Here is a 16016-nt window from a genome sequence, read left to right on the forward strand (position 1 = left end):
GGATAGATGTGAAGCGTCTGTTTACGCTTTCCAAACGTGCTAGGACTAAGGGGCATACAGTGAAGCTACAATGTAGTAAATTTAGAACGAATCTGAGAAAATCTTTCTTCACTCAATGTGTAATTAAACTCTGGAATTGTTGCCAGAGATGTGGTACAGGCGGTTAGCTTAGCGGAGTTTAAAGAAGATTTGGACCTTCTAGAGGAAAAGTCCATAGACCGTTATTAAATTGGACTTGGGGAAATCCACTATTTCTGGATAAGCAGTTATAAAATGTTTTGTACTTTTTGGGATTGTTAATAGGGCAAGGTAAAGATGCAGGAGGCAAGGACCAGTTTGGGCAGAGGAGTCAAAACGTGGTGGTGGAGGTGATGTCTGGGTTGCATGTCCCATATATGGGTTGGTGCACGGGGGTTCAGGAATAATTAGATCACCTAAATTGAAGGTGACAGCGGTGGAGATTCAAGGGAAGGAACGGTTTGTGACGGTGAAAGCTGGTTATCAGGGCTGGAATGGGACATATATATAGATATGTCCCGGTGTAGGGGTGTTGGATTGAATGTGATTAGGTTATCTAGGAGGGCGTGTAGCAGGGACCTTGGGCTGTGGAGTGGTTAAGGTAGTATTCGAGGGAGGAGGAACGTCACTATCAGGCACCAAAGGATAAGGAGGAGGGGTGGGTCGCAATTCAAGCAAGGTAATATTATCCTCAGAAATAGTTGTAATACTGGGGACAATATGGTCCGGGCTACTACTACTATTGGGAACACTTGTAGGAGACAAAATAGGAGAATCAGTGAGGACAGGAGTAGTCGCAGAATTTTCAACTATTATTGTTGTAGTTATAGTATGCTACTTGATCGCAGATATGGGTAAGCCCCCCCCCTAAGAAGAATTGAAATAACCAAAGTAGTGCCTATGTTATAACCTTAATTCAAACAAATCTGACTATACCAGTTTTCAATTAGACTCACTCGATTCTATAATTTTATAGGATACCTTCTGGAATGGATGGTACCATGGTTCCTTAACCCTGGTGTCACCCTATGAGATAGGGTGAAGAGGGGAATGTTAATATGTGTTGTAGCTTGAGACCTATCCACTGGAATGGTGGTGGGCCAAGCTACACAGCTTGGAACAGCTGAAAGTACTAACTAGGCCTAATAACCTGCTGATGGCCTTATAGCAGAGGGCCTGCAAAAGCAGGCCTGCTTGGTGAGTTTTAAAGAAACCTGGTACAACTTTCAAATTGAGTGTAACACTTAAGATGAGGAAATTTGAGATAAAAATGATAAAAGTTTGGTTCTTAAGATGGAGAATGTCTTAGAGAAAATGGCTTCTGGTATCATAAGATATAAAAACACATGATCTCTGTCATAAGATCAGAAGAGGAAGTGAAAGTGTAAAAGTTGAAATTATTAAGCAATCTTTGGGAGGAGGGCAGGTGGGCACCTGACCGGAGGTCATGACTCATAGATTAAGTAATATTAGAGAAAAAAATCCCTCTGCATAGACTTGTATAGGGACGAAAGACTATAAAAGAGATGAGAATTAGACAGATCTTTGGAACATTCCCCAACGGTTCTCCAGGGGCGAAGCTCTGTCCAATTGAACCTAGAATCTGTCTGATGAATGTACCAAATTGAAGACTTGATTTTGGTAAGAATTAAAAATCTTATTTCTGTAAACTATCTCTGTCTTTATTTCTATTTATTCTTTACTTGTCATTTGTTCTACAAAGTAATCCACACACTAGTGACACTCACTCTCTGAACAAATTAGAGTTGGTTTTTAATAAAATATATGTGGGAACAATAAATGGCCAAAGATCTACTTAGATCCTAATAGACAGAAAGCTGTGGTCATGGGAATTAGATTTGAACTGAGCCTTCTGATGCCTCCCCAACGCCGATACCCATGGGAAGGGGGATCACAGGAATTCAGGGAGGCGTTCAAACAGATTGTAGAAGCACAAACCCTCTGTACACCTCCGTGTGGAAGGATCCCACGGGGGTCTATAGAGGGGTAGATTAAAAACAGGATCTTGCCAGGTATTTGGTGGGAGGCGGGGATAGTGCTGGGCAGACTTATACGGTCTGTGCCAGAACCGGTGGTGGGAGGCGGGGCTGGTGGTTGGGAGGTGGGGATAGTGCTGGGCAGACTTATACGGTCTGTGCCCTGAAAAGGACAGGTACAAATCAAGGTAAGGTATACACAAAAAGTAGCACATATGAATTTATCTTGTTGGGCAGACTGGATGGACCGTGCAGGTCTTTTTCTGCAGTCATCTACTATGTTACTATGTTATTTGTGACCTGGATTGGCCACTGTTGGAACAGGATGCTGGACTTGATGGACCTTTGGCAAGTATGGCAATACTTATGTACTTACGTTATGCCAGAGGTCTGTAGATATCTCCCATATGGATACAGTTTCCATCTTCTCTTTCCAGAATGATCCATAAAGCTTCCTTTCCCTAGGTTCCCCGCATTTCAGCTGGTCTGATATTGTCTCACAGCACTACTCCTCCATCTCTTCAGCCCTCCTTAGCCTTCCTGAAAAGATTATAGCTCAGTATGGTCGCATCCTATTCATGGGCATCATTGAACCACGTCTCTGAAGAAAACTGGGATATTGTTGCTATTACAAACATAAGGGCTTGCAAGTCTTGAGCCTTTTTACTTGGACTACGAGCATTTGGGCTCATTGACTGGGTGACCAAAGAACTGGACATGTGCCAGATGTAATGTACTTGGATTTCAGCAAAGGCTTTGATATGGTCCCTCATAGGCTCATGAGCAAGCTGAGAGGGCTGAACTTAGGACCAAAAGTGGTGAACCAGATAGGAAACTGGTTGACAGGTAACAGAGGGTGGTGGTAAACGGTACCTGCTTGGAGGAAAGAAGGTGAGCAGTGTAGTTCCTCAGGGGTCAGTGCTGGGGCCGATTCTGTACTAATAATGGAGACGCTCATTATATTCCAATGGGTGTCTCTGTCGTTGGCTTGTGCTGGAGGGTTTGTGTGCCTACAGCGCGGCTTAGTAAACAGAGCCCTTAGATTGTGAGCCCTCCGGGGACAGGGAAATACCCAGTGTATTTGAGGGTTGAAAGGGAAAGGTATGCCTTTTTGCGGATGACACAAAGCCAATAGAGTGGATACCCTAGAGGGAATAGAAACAATGAAAAAGAATCTCCAAACGTTAGAAGAATGGTCAAGGGTCTGGCAGTTAAAATTTAATCAAAAATCCACCCAAGATTTCAACTTTAACCCGAAAATCAATCTGCAAAAACGCAGAATGTGCAATTATATTGATACAAACACTGATGCATTGAGAGAGGACCACATTACAGCACTCAAAAAAAAAAAAAAGTGGAGAGAAAACGCCTCAGTAACACCATCCAGCCAACCTGAAGTATCAAGTTATAAGGCATGAGCCCGCTTACCATCATATGGCTCTAGAAAAGAAAAACTCCACTAATCCAACATGCTTAAATAATCAGAAACTCTCACAAGGTAGCAACGTGTGTACACACCGTACAACACAGAGTACAAATCAGTTAAATTCAGTTCAATTCAACCAAGGTGGTGACAAAGCCAAACATCACTTCTCTCATCTTCTGTTTCTTCACTTCATGTGGTACTCCAATACTGATAGCATAACCAGCAGGTCAACTAATCCAAATACCCAACAGGGAGTCCCTGTTTCGTGAGAGCTGCATCAGGGGTAAAAATCCTGTGTCCAATCCGTTGTATCCCAGAACTAAAGTTACTTGCTTTACCAAGTACAGACTCCTGATGCAGGTAGTGTTCGCGAAACACGGTGCTGTGTCGAGTCTTATCTACTATTAAAGAATATTTTACCATCTCTCATCTCCTTGGATTTGTTTGGAAGTGTCCTGTTGATCACGCTACTCCCTTGCCTCAGTATTCATTGTGTGTAATTTAATGATTGGATACGCATGCTATTACATTTATATTTTGTCATATTATTGTAAATGCTTTGAATTGACTTTATTGAGAAAGTGGTCTAAAAATGTAAAACTGAAATAGTACCTGACAATGCTGAAAACTTACATCAGCTGTGTCACGAAACATCTAGCCACTCGCCTGGGCTAACCCTGCGCCACTTGTGCTCTGCACTTGCACTCTCCTCCCACCGACTGAGTCCCAACTGCTTCTTGGCTAATCTGCTCTTAAATTATCCCTGGTGATTCTAGATTACTGGAGGCCACACTCCCAGTGGTCCCACAGTTCCTAGAAAACACTCACAGACCCAACACACAAACCACCAGGATTCCAGTCCAGACAAGCAGAGTCAATAAATTAACAAATTTATTGTAAAAAATATTTAACAGTGAACTTATAAAAACAGATGGGAAATCGCAGGTAACTGAATAAGGATCAATTATAAAACTATCTAAACATTTTATCACTACCTAGATAGTGCCTGAGAAGTTCAGGGAATATAACTGGTTCACAGGATCTCAGTAAAGGTCTTTCTCTATTTCCAAACTGAGATTGGGGAAAAAATCCAGTGTTTCCAAACTGAATTTGAGCTCCTGGGTCAATCGGAGCTCAGAACAACTTTTTTTTTTTTTTTTAATAACTGGCCATATCACTGCTGGTTACTTTCTCTTTGTGTTAGACTAAAGAAGGAACAGTCATTTCTCTGTAACAGCTTTAAACATAAAACATGCACCACCTGCTGGCCAAGCTAGAGAAATAAGTCATGAAATATTCTTAAAGTTCACTTGCTGGAAAATTCACCATTTCACCACAGCATTGCATGTAATTTTCTAAGCATTTTGCAAACAAGAAAATAACTGGTTATTCCTTTCTTTTTTAGCAGAAGAAAAGAAGAGTGATGCAGAGGAAGATGCAGGAAGTGGTAGCCAAGTAGAAGAGGAAGATGATGACGCAGAAGAAGAAGAGAAAAATCCTAAGGTATAATGCAAGCTACGCTTCTCATAAAGCACTCTGGTTTACCAGGAATAATGCCCATGATTGGTTCTGCCCAGGTGAAAGGAGGATGGGGTCACTACCTTTTGTTAACTGTCATTCTATGTCCAACAGGAGGGTGAAACTTCGAATCGATCCCCCAGAAACAGAAAACTAAGAAAAGATTAAGAAAATGTATGAACTTGCTGTATGACAATTTCTACATGGTGCGAGAGGGAGAAGAATGTGGGACAGCTTACACTGGATCTCTGAAAGATTTCAAGATGTTGCCACCCTCAGGTTCCAGTTGAACACTATAAGATCTAATTGAGTGTCTAGCACTTAATATTCGCTATCATGAGTATGAATGAACATCATTCCTGTAGTCAGTGCATTTAACAATAACTGGCTTTAGCTTCTCTGTGGATCCTGAATGTAAATATAAAAATAACCTGGATTTTTTGGTTTGAGAGAGATTTGAAATTATATATAGTATATGTACCATATATTATATATAAAAATATATGATAGACTTGCCAAAATTTTCCAAATCTTGGTTTAAAATAAAATGTATTAAACCTAGAACTAAATAGTGATGTTGATGAAGAAAGTGCTAGATGAATGTTTTTGTTTTGGGTTTTTTTTTTTTTTTTTTCAGATCTCTGAACAGGGAATTGCAGTTGATCATGTTAAAATGAAAGCCATGGGCGTCAGTTTTTAATAGTTCCTTTCCTTAAATAAAAATGGTTGCTTCCAGAACAAAAAGAGGACAAACTTGTAAACTGTGCATATTTGAATTGTATTTAAATCAATTCCCCCCCTTGGGTTGCCTTCATTGGAAAGAGCATGATTAGTCAATGAAACTGCATGTTGCCCTTGATTACTACTCAGCTGCCAGTGTTCACAAATAGCATATGGGGGAGGGGGGTCTTTTTGGTACTAAAGTTGAGACTTTTCAGACTCGTAACAGGTTCTAGGTGTCCTCTCTTTCTCAGTATGTGTGTGTGTATAAATATATATATATATATCTAGCTTCATTGTGTGGCTTCTTTAGTTCCAAAGCACTTGCTATTGGGACAGTGTGCTTCCACCCTCTCCACCCTTCTTTTGCATTGTTTGTCTGGTTCTTCTCTCAGGTGTGTCTCCTGCTCTGTTGCTGTTTCTCCAGAAAGCAGCTTGGCCTTTATAATTAGTTCACACTCAGTGGATACTTAACATTAAAAAAAATGTCCTGTTTCCTACCCACAACATAAATCTATTCACAATGACCAGATGCTTAACAACAAACACATCCTTATGTTTGCTTTTTTTTGTTATATGCTTTCACTCTAGTACCCTATGTATGCATATGCTGACAGTGGAGAACAAGCTGCTAAAAGCCTTGGCTTAAAGGTAAAGGCTAAAGTATTTCCAAGGAGAGTTTGAGAGGGGAGAATGCCTTGCTGCTGTCTTGTCTGTTCTCTAATGTAACAATTGCATCATAAATTATATTGTGAATGTAGGGATTCCAGATGCAAACAGAATAAACCTTTTATTAAAAAAAAAAAGCATTGCTTATAGTGTATCAGAATTATTCCATGCATTAAGGTTGTTGGACATACATTCTACTGTACTTTATTAAGAGCAGCATTTTAGAAAGGATGTCCCAAGGTAGTATATCACATGTCGCATCCATTTCTCATGTGTTCTAGAACAGGATCTGGGGACATATAGTCTGTTCTAAAATGCTTGTGAAATGGATTTCCATGTGCTGCTAATGTCCAACATGAACATCCATTTTACAAAGTGAAACACCCAAATTATGAAGGGGGAAACCAGGGATAGAACTTCCATATTATAAAATCGCTATTTAGAAAACCATACAGATCAGATAGGTAGCATAATGGTTAGAGTAGTATGCTAAGAACCAGGGGACCCAGTTCCAAATCCCACTCTGCTCTTTGTAATTTGAAATTGTGAACTAGACTTGCACGAAAGCAGGGTTTGCGGGAATCCCATGGGGTTTCCGTGGGGCTGGAAGCCGTTCCTGCGGGGTTTCCTTGGAAGTATACACTGCACTTGTGCCAACCTCTCATTTATTGAGTACCAAGTTCTTTGAGTGCTGTCTCCTCCTTGCTTTAACAGCACAGATGCGGAAAGTCTCCATTAAGAAAGTGATGGAGACACAAATGATGACAAATTCAAAAAGGCATGGGATGAACAAAGAGGATTTCTAATTAGACAATGGAAGTTATAAAAAACCTAAACATAAATGACTGCATGTATATGGATGTGTTGAGTGATGCTCATATGATGACTTCAGCTCTGATGAATTAGGGCCGATACCGAGCAGACATGTATGGTCTATCTCTCATATATGGCAATCTAGTATGGGCTGGAAAGGGTTTAGACAGCAACTTTAGTGGCTGGAACATGAGGACAGTGCTGGACAGACTTTTACGGTCTGTTTCCCACAAATGAAAAGACAATTAGGCTGGAGTGGGCTTCGGTGACAGTTGGAACATAAGGAAAGGACCAGGCGGACTTCTATGGTCTATGTCCCAGAAACGCCAAAGAAAGACCATAATCAAGTATATAATATCACGTTCATTGGTGATTTAATTATGAATTGATAATGAGCATGACTATTGGGCAGACTGGACCGTTCAGGTTTTTATCTGCTGTCACGATGTCACTAGTAATCCTCTCTGTTCCTGGGCTGATGCGCAGACCTCAGTTCTGACACAGGCATGAGCATCAGATGTCACCTGACCTACTGGCGTGTGCATGTGGCGACCTCTCAGCACAGTGCCAGTGAATCACAGACAAGTCTTACATGTGCGCACTGGTGTGTTTCAAGTTCCAACTTCCGTTCTTTCCTTGCCTGCAGTGCTGCAGCTTGAACCCAGAGAGAGAGAGACTGAGAGCGCCGACCAGAATTTGTTTTTATGTACCATTAAATTCTTGCGGGGATGGGTGGAGTCAGGTTAAATTTTTGAAGGACTGTGTGGGGATGGGTAAGGTTCCAGCAGGGACGGGTAAGATTTCTGTCCCCGTTCAACTCTTTGTGAACCCTCCAGGGAAAGATACCTACCGTACCTGAATTGAAGTGGCGCACATAGTCTTCAGGCTTGCAGGTTTCTTATATTCAGGTATGTAGGCATTTTTTCTGTCCCATGGAGAGCTCGGTTAAAAAAAAAAAGTCAAAGCTGAAGTGGGATTTGAACCTGGATCCCCTGGTTCTTAGTCTGCTCCACTAACCATTAGGCTACTCTTCGAGTCTGCAAGGAGGTCTATTAATTTAAAACAAATTTTGGTACCATAAACATCCATATAGTTTGTGAAGTTGTCATAGAGTCCAGTATCCTTTGCTAGTTTCATATTCAGGAGAGGGAGAGGAACAGTAGTAACTAATGGGCGAATTAAGGAGGTGTTCAATCAGAACACCTTACGGTAACCTGGACATGCTAAGTGCTAGGTCTAAATAACAATGACCATCTTTTTGGACCAGCTGTACCTTTCCCTTCTGAAATCAGATTTGAACATTCATATTTTGGCATCTCTAGTCCCAGTGTAGTCTGCAAGCAGCACAAGGCAGTCCAAAGAAGCAGATACGCATCTGCTGTTACAGCACTTTATAATTTCAACAATAATATTATACAAGCCCAATGTGAATCACGTTTAGCTGTATCAGTAGGCTGTGGAAGGGGTAGAGTGATTGTGCCACTAACACAGAAGTGTTCAAAATTGAACACCAAGGCAAGGAAGGAGTGGAGGGGTGGCAGGTCATAAAAGGAATCTTAAGCAAGTCTGCGGTCACTGGTTTGGCTCTACATGCAGGCAAAGATTGGCTGAACACAAATTGCTTAAAATGTGATGGGTTAGAAACTCCTGTGGATGAACATTGTAAGGAACTTGGACACAAATTTTAAAACCTTAGTATGTATACTACAGATTCTCAGAGGACAAGCAGGCTGCTTGTTCTCACGACTGGGTAGACGTCCACGGCTGCCCCCTCCAACCGGAAGAAAAGTCTCGCAGGAGGGTCCCGCACGCGGGGCACGCCCACCGCACATGCGCAGCCGTCTTCCCCGCCCATGCGCTACCGCTTCCGCTCAGTTTCTATTTTCCACACTGGAGAGAGACTGAGTTTCGTCCCTCAACTTGTCAGCCCCGGAAAACCGGCCTTGTGGGTGCGTGTCTGAGTTTCCTTTTTTTTTTTTGTGGCCCTTTTTACCGCCACCATCGACGGTTTTGACCTCGCCGATGCGATTTTTCCGTCGATGTCCTTGAAGGTCCCAAGCGGATTTAAAAAGTGTGGTCGGTGCGGCCGGCAAATCTCGCAGTCCGATACGCTTGTGCCTCCAGTGCCTCGGCCGGAGCATAATTCCAAAGCGTGCACCTTGCGTCTCGGCTTGAAAAAGCGGATGCAGGTGGCGAGGCAAGTTCTTGGGGACCATCTTTTTGGAACTTGCGCCAGCCCTTCGACGTTGGCGGCATCAGTGCCGACGGGGGGAACTTCGGCATCGGTACCGGTGTCGACGACTTCGGCGCCGAGCATGGCATCGACCCCAGGAGCACAGGTTCCTTTAGCCCAATGACCTGCCAGCGATGGGAGCAGGGAACAGCCGAGTGGGCCTCCACCCGCCTTGGCTGGTCCCGCCTCCCAGGGCCATCGGGACCGAACCCTGTCGGACCCGACCCCGAGGAGGGCGTGGGGACTCCATCTCCTCATCTGTGCTGCGGAGCGCCGACGACGGACATCGGAAGAAGCTTGCTAAGAATCACCGTCATTGGTCACCCCCAACACATGGGACCGGAAGCTCAGGGGCGTCGAGAGACTCTGCCCCTGAAAAGCGTTGACGCCGGGAGGAGTGCTCCCCCTCCATTGAAGCGGTGTTGATGCGCAGGTCGTCGGGCACCCCGGTACAGTCTCCTGGACCTGGGCAGATTCGGGCACCGACGCCTACACCGGCCCCCCCCCAGCCTCTCCCGACAGCGGGCCCTGGACGAGTGCCTCCGAGCCATCCTCCCAGGTATCCTGGAGGGGCTGCTGCGCCAGTCTCTACCAGCGCCGGGGGTGCTTGCGCCCTCAGCGCCATTGATGGAAGCGCCGGCTGGCTCTGGCCCTGTGATGCGGCCCTCGACACCAGTACCGCTTGCAGTGCCAGTCTCGACCGCCAGTTGACGTTGATGGAGGGAGCTTCGTCCCCTCCGGCGCAGGAGTCCACCTCTCGGCACCATCATCGAGGACGTGGTTCCTCGCAGTCGAGACGGGCCCGGTTGCGGACTGAGGTCTGAGAGCTCGTGTCTGACACAGAGGAGGAGGCCTCGTGGGAGCAAGATGAGGATCCCAGATATTTCTCCTCCGAGGAGTCTGCTGGTCTTCCCTCTGACACCACACCTTCACCGGAGAGGAAGCTCTCGCCTCCAGAGAGCCTCTCCTTTCCCTCTTTTGTCAGGGACATGTCTGTGAGCATTCCCTTCCTAGTGGTCACCGTGGATGAGTTGAGGGCTGAGATGCTCGAGGTCCTCGATTATCCATCACCACCTAGAGAGTCTTCCACGGTACCGTTGCACAATGTCCTGAAGGAGACACTTCTTCGGAACTGGTTGAAGCCCCTATCAAATCCCACCATCCCCAAGAAAGCAGAGTTCCAATATAGAGTCCACACAGACCCGGAGTTGATGCGGCCTCAGTTGCCACATGACTCAGCAGTCGTGGACTCTGCTCTCAAGAGAGCACGGAGTTCGAGGGATACAGCCTCGGCGCCCCCGGGGCGGGAGTCTTGCACTCTGGACGCGTTTGGGAGGAAGGCCTATCATTCTTCCATGCTCGTGACCAAGATCCAATCATACCAGCTCTACACGAGCATCCACATGCGAAACAATGTGCGGCAACTGGCGGACCTGGTTGACAAGTTCCCGCCGGAGCAGGCCAGGCCCTTTCAGGAGGTGGTCAGGCAGCTGAAGGCGTCTCACAAATTCCTGTCCAGGGGTATTTATGACACTTTTGATGTTGCATTCAGAGCCGCTGCCCAGGGTATAGTGATGCACAGGCTGTCATGGCTGCGTGCCTCTGACCTGGACAACTGGACCCAGCAATAGCTGACGGATGTCCCTTGCCGGGGGGGGGGGGGGGGGTGGTAATTTCAGCAAGAAGGTAGAGCAGTTGGTTCAGCAGCTCCACCAGCGGGAAACCCCTCTCGACAATCTCTCCCACCAGGCGCCTTCAGCATCCACCTCCACAGGTGGACGTTTTTCCCGGGCCCAGCGGTCTGCACCCTATGCCTACAGCAAGCGTAGGTACACCCAGCCGACCCGAAGGCCTTCTCAGGCAAAGGGCCAGCCCCAGTGCACTCGTTCCCATAAACAGCGTGCGACCAAGCAGACCCCTGCAGCTCCACAGCAAAAGCAGGGGACAGGCTTTGATCGGATCCATGGGAGCATAGCCGCCATAAACGTGCCCGTGCCGGACGGCCTGCGGTCGGAGGGAGGTTGAAAGTTTTTCACCAAGGTGGCCTCTCATAACCTCCGACCAGTGGGTTCTCCAAATAGTGCGGTGCGGGTACACTCTGAATTTGATCTCCACTCCGCCAAATTTCCCACCGGGAGATCAATCCTTCAGCTCCCACCACAGGCAGGTACTTGCAGAGGAACTCTCCGCCCTTCTCAGCGCCAATGCGGTCGAGCCCGTGCCACCCGGGCAGGAGGGGCAGGGATTCTATTCCAGGTACTTGTGGAAAAGAAATCGGGGGGGGGGGGGGATGCGCCCCATCCTAGACCTGAGAGGCCTAAACAAATATCTGGTTCGAGAAAAGTTCAGGATGCTTTCCTTGGGCACCCTTCTTCCCCTGATTCAGAAAGACGACTGGCTATGCTCCCTGGATTTAAAGGATGCTTATACTCTCATCCCGATACTGCCAGCTCACAGACAGTATCTACGATTCCGTCTGGGAACACGGCACTTCCAGTATTGTGTGCTGCTCTTTGGGCTCGCCTCTGCACCACAAAGTGCCTGGTAGTGGTTGTGGCGTACCTTCGCAAGCTGGGGGTGCACGTGTTCCCGTATCTCGACAATTGGCTGGTGAAGAGCACCTCGGAGGCAGGAGCTCTTCGGTCCATGCAGTGCACTATTCAACTTCTGGAGCTGCTGGGGTTTGTAATAAATTACCTGAAGTCCCATCTCCAGCCAGTTCAATCTGTCGAATTCATAGGAGCTCTGCTGAATTCACAGATGGCTCATGCCTATCTTCCCGAGGCGAGGGCTCAGAACCTTCTGTCTCTCGCCTCCCGGGCCAGAATGTCCCAGCAGATCACAGCTCGGCAGATGTTGAGACTCCTGGGCCATATGGCCTCTACAGTCCATGTGACTCCCATGGCTCGTCTTCACATGAGATGAGCTCAATGGACCCTAGCTTCCCAGTGGTGCCAGGCCACCGGGAATCTAGAAGATCCCATCCGCCTGCCCATCAGTTGTCGCAATTCCCTGTGCTGGTGGAACATTCGGACCAATTTGACCTTGGGACGCCCGTTTCAAATTCCTCAGCTGCAAAAGTGCTGACGACAGATGCATCTCTCCTGGGGTGGGGGGGGGGCCCATGTCGATGGGCTCCACACCCAAGGGGTGTGGTCTCTCCAGGAAGCAGGTCTTCAGATCAATCTACTGAAGCTCCGAGCGGTCTGGAACATGCTGAAGGCTTTCAGAGATCGGTTGTCCTTCCAAATTATCCAAATCCAGACAGACAATCAGGTTGCAATGTACTACATCAACAAGCAGGGGGGGCACCGAATCTCACCTCCTGTGTCAGGAGGCCGTCGGGATGTGGCGCTGGGCATGCCAGCACAGCATGCTTCTCCAAGCTACGTACCTGGCAGGCGTAAACAGTCTGGCCGACAGGCTGAGCAGACTCATGCAACCACACGAGTGGTCGCGCCATTCCAGGGTGGTACGCAAGATCTTCCGAGAGTGGGGCACCCCCTCGGTGGACCTTTTCGTCTCTCAGACCAATCACAAGCTGCCTCACTTCTGTTCCAGACTACAGGCACATGACAGACTAGCGTCAGATGCCTTTCTCCTACATTCAGGGGAGGGCCTCCTGTATGCGTATCCTCCCATACCTTTGGTGGGGAAGATCTTAATGAAACTCAAGCAAGACCGCGGCACCATGATTCTGATCGCGCCCTTTTGGCCCCGTCAGATCTGGTTCCCTCTTCTGGAGTTATCCTCCGAAGAACCGTGGAGATTGGAGTGTTTTCCAACCCTCATCTCGCAGAACGAGGGAGCACTTCTGCACCCAACCTTCAGTCTCTGGCTCTCACGGCCTGGATGTTGAGGGCGTAGATTTTGCTACCTTGGGTCTGTCCGAGGGTGTCTCCCGCGTCTTGCTTCCAGGAAGGATTCCACTAAGAAGAGTTACTTTTTTAAGTGGAGGAGGTTTGTCGTCTGGTGTGAGGGCAAGGCCCTAGAACCTCGCTCTTGTCCTGCACAGACCCTGCTTCAATACCTTCTGCACTTATCGGAGTCTGGTCTCAAGACCAACTCAGTAAGGAACCACCTTAGTGCAATTAGTGCTTACCATCATCGTGTAGATGGTAAGCCCATCTCTGGACAGCCTTTAGTCGTTCGATTCATGAGAGGTTTGCTTTTGTCAAGGCCCCCTGTCAAGCCTCCTGCAGTGTCATGGGATCTCAACGTCGTCCTCACCCAGCTGATGAAACCTCCTTTTGAGCCACTGAATTCCTGCCATCAGAAGTACTTGACCTTGGAAGGTCATTTTCTTGGTGGCAGTTACTTCAGCTCGTAGAGTCAGTGAGCTTCAAGCCCTGGTAACTCATGCTCCTGATACAAAATAACATCATAACAGAGTACTCTGCCGCACTCACCCTAAGTTCCTGCCAAAGGTGGTGTCAGAGTTCCATCTGAAATAGTCAATTGTCTTGCCAACATTTTTTCCCCGTCCTCATACCCGCCCTGCTGAATGTCAGTTGCACACATTGGACTGCAAAAGAGCATTGGCCTTCTACCTGGAGCGGACACAGCCCCACAGACAGTCCGCCCAATTGTTTGTTTCTTTCGACCCCAATAGGTAGGGGATCGCTGTCTGGAAACGCACCATCTCCAATTGGCTAGCAGATGGCATTTCCTTCACTTACGCCCAAGCTGGGTTGACTCTTGAGGGTCATGTCACGGCTCATAATGTTAGAGCCATGGCAGTGTCAGTGGCCCACTTGAAGTCAGCCACTGTTGAAGAGATTTGCAAGGCTGCGACGTGGTCATCAGTCCCCACATTCACATCACCTTACTGCCTCCAGCAGGATACCCGACGTGACAGTCGGTTTGGGCAGTCGGTGCTGCAGAATCTGTTTGGGGTTTGAATCCAACTCCACCCTCCTGGGCCCGGTTTTATACTGTTCAGGCTGCACTCCCAGTTAGTTCTTTGTAGGTCAATTTTTGTTTTGTCCTCACCGTTGTGAGGCCCAATTGACCCTGTTTGCTGTTTTGAGTGAGCCTGGGAGCTAGGGATACCCCAGTCGTGAGAACAAGCAGCCTGCTTGTCCTCGGAGAAAGCAAATAATACATACCTGTAGCAGGTGTTCTCCGAGGACAGCAGGCTGATTGTTCTCACCTACCCTCCCTCCTCCCCTTTGGAGTTGCGTTTTTCGTATTCCTTTGCTTGTCATGTAACTGAGCGGGAGCGGTCGCGCACAGGCGGGAAGAAGGCCACGCATGCGCGGTGGGCATGCCCCGCGTGCGGGACCTCCCGCGAGAATTTTCTTCCGGTTAGAGGGGGCTGCCGTGGAAGTCTACCCAGTCGTGAGAACAATCAGCCTGCTGTCCTCGGAGAACACCTGCTAAAGGTATGTATCATTCGCTTTATTTCTCTATTTTGGAGAGGTGGTGATGTAAGAAGACTTTTAACAGATTGAACAAAAAACTGATTTTCAGATTGTGCTGCACCTAATGGTATCAACCAAGCATTTGATGATTATACAGTTTTTGTGTGTTTTTCCTCTGTGGGGGCACTTTTTGTTTTTTGTAATTTTTTTTTAAGGGGGTATTTGATGTATCATATTGTATAAAGATATTTGTACCCTCATCTAAATTTTAATTTTTATGTTTCACTTTTTAACATTTGAAAGAGTCTATATTGTAGAAGTGCATGTTTATCTGTACAGGATATTATGATTCACTGATACCTTCTGGGTTAAACTTGACAAAGCAGCCATTTGTGATGAATGAACAAATGGAAGGTATTCCTCCCCCCCCCCCCCCCCCCCCATTTTTTTTTTAAGAGGGCCTTGTTTATTTTATTTTTTTTTAAATGAGGTGTGACGGTATTTCTTAGTAGGGCTGTATTTCTGGAGTAGGCTCTGGAAACTGTAAGGTTGTCTATAGCTATTCTGCATGCTGTTTTAGGTTCTTTAGTTTGTAATTTTTCAATTTGTATTTTCCTTACTTTATATTCTTTTTTTAGGGCTGCATTTTGGTTCAAATTTGTAATTGTGATTAATTGTGCGATTAAAGGTATGATTATTTCCCCACTGTAGCTCCTTGTGACTCTGGGCAGTGAAGGGTTAGGTGACTTGTTACGAGCTGCAGTGGGGAAAAAATAAATAACATACTTTTTTAATCATGCGATTAAAATTGTAATCAATATTCAGCTCTAAAACGTTTTTAGAATTTTTTTTTTCATGCTTTTCATTTTTTGATCCCTCTTTCCCCCAGTGAGGTCATGATGTATTTGGTGCCAGAATCACAATTCAAATGCATTGATTTGACGGATATCTTCTTTTTTTTTTTTTTGTGAGGGTTTTTTTTAGGGGCCCTTTTACTAAGCTGTGTAGGCACCTATGCGTGCCCGACGCACATCAGTTTTGAGTTACCACCTGGCTATCACGTGGCCCTTGCGGTAATTTTATTTTTGATGCGCATCTGCTAGATGCACCGGAAAATATTTTTATTTTCTGGTGCATGGGCGGTAATCATTCTACACGCATAGACCAACCGGTTACCGCGTGAGACTTTACCTACCGCTAGGTCAATGGCTGACAGTAAGGTCTCAGACCCAAAATGGACATGCGGCAATTTTCATTTT

General features: G+C 46.5%; 1 protein-coding gene across 4 annotated transcripts in view; it reads left to right on the top strand.

Moving 5' to 3' along the window:
- CANX (calnexin) overlaps positions 1-6289 on the top strand; it is a 193059-nt gene extending 186770 nt beyond the window's left edge. For 3 of the 4 annotated variants that reach the window (XM_030211265.1, XM_030211266.1, XM_030211267.1), the window contains exons 14-15: positions 4847-4944; positions 5074-6289. In XM_030211265.1, coding sequence (XP_030067125.1) covers positions 4847-4944; positions 5074-5127 — 152 coding nt within the window. In that variant the 3' untranslated portion in view covers positions 5128-6289. The remainder of the gene's footprint in view (positions 1-4846; positions 4945-5073) is intronic. The other variant, XM_030211269.1, reaches the window with a different exon arrangement.
- Positions 6290-16016: the final 9727 nt, after the last annotated feature.

The sequence above is a fragment of the Microcaecilia unicolor genome, chromosome 8, assembly GCF_901765095.1.
Source record: "Microcaecilia unicolor chromosome 8, aMicUni1.1, whole genome shotgun sequence".
NCBI classification, from domain to species: Eukaryota; Metazoa; Chordata; class Amphibia; order Gymnophiona; family Siphonopidae; genus Microcaecilia; species Microcaecilia unicolor.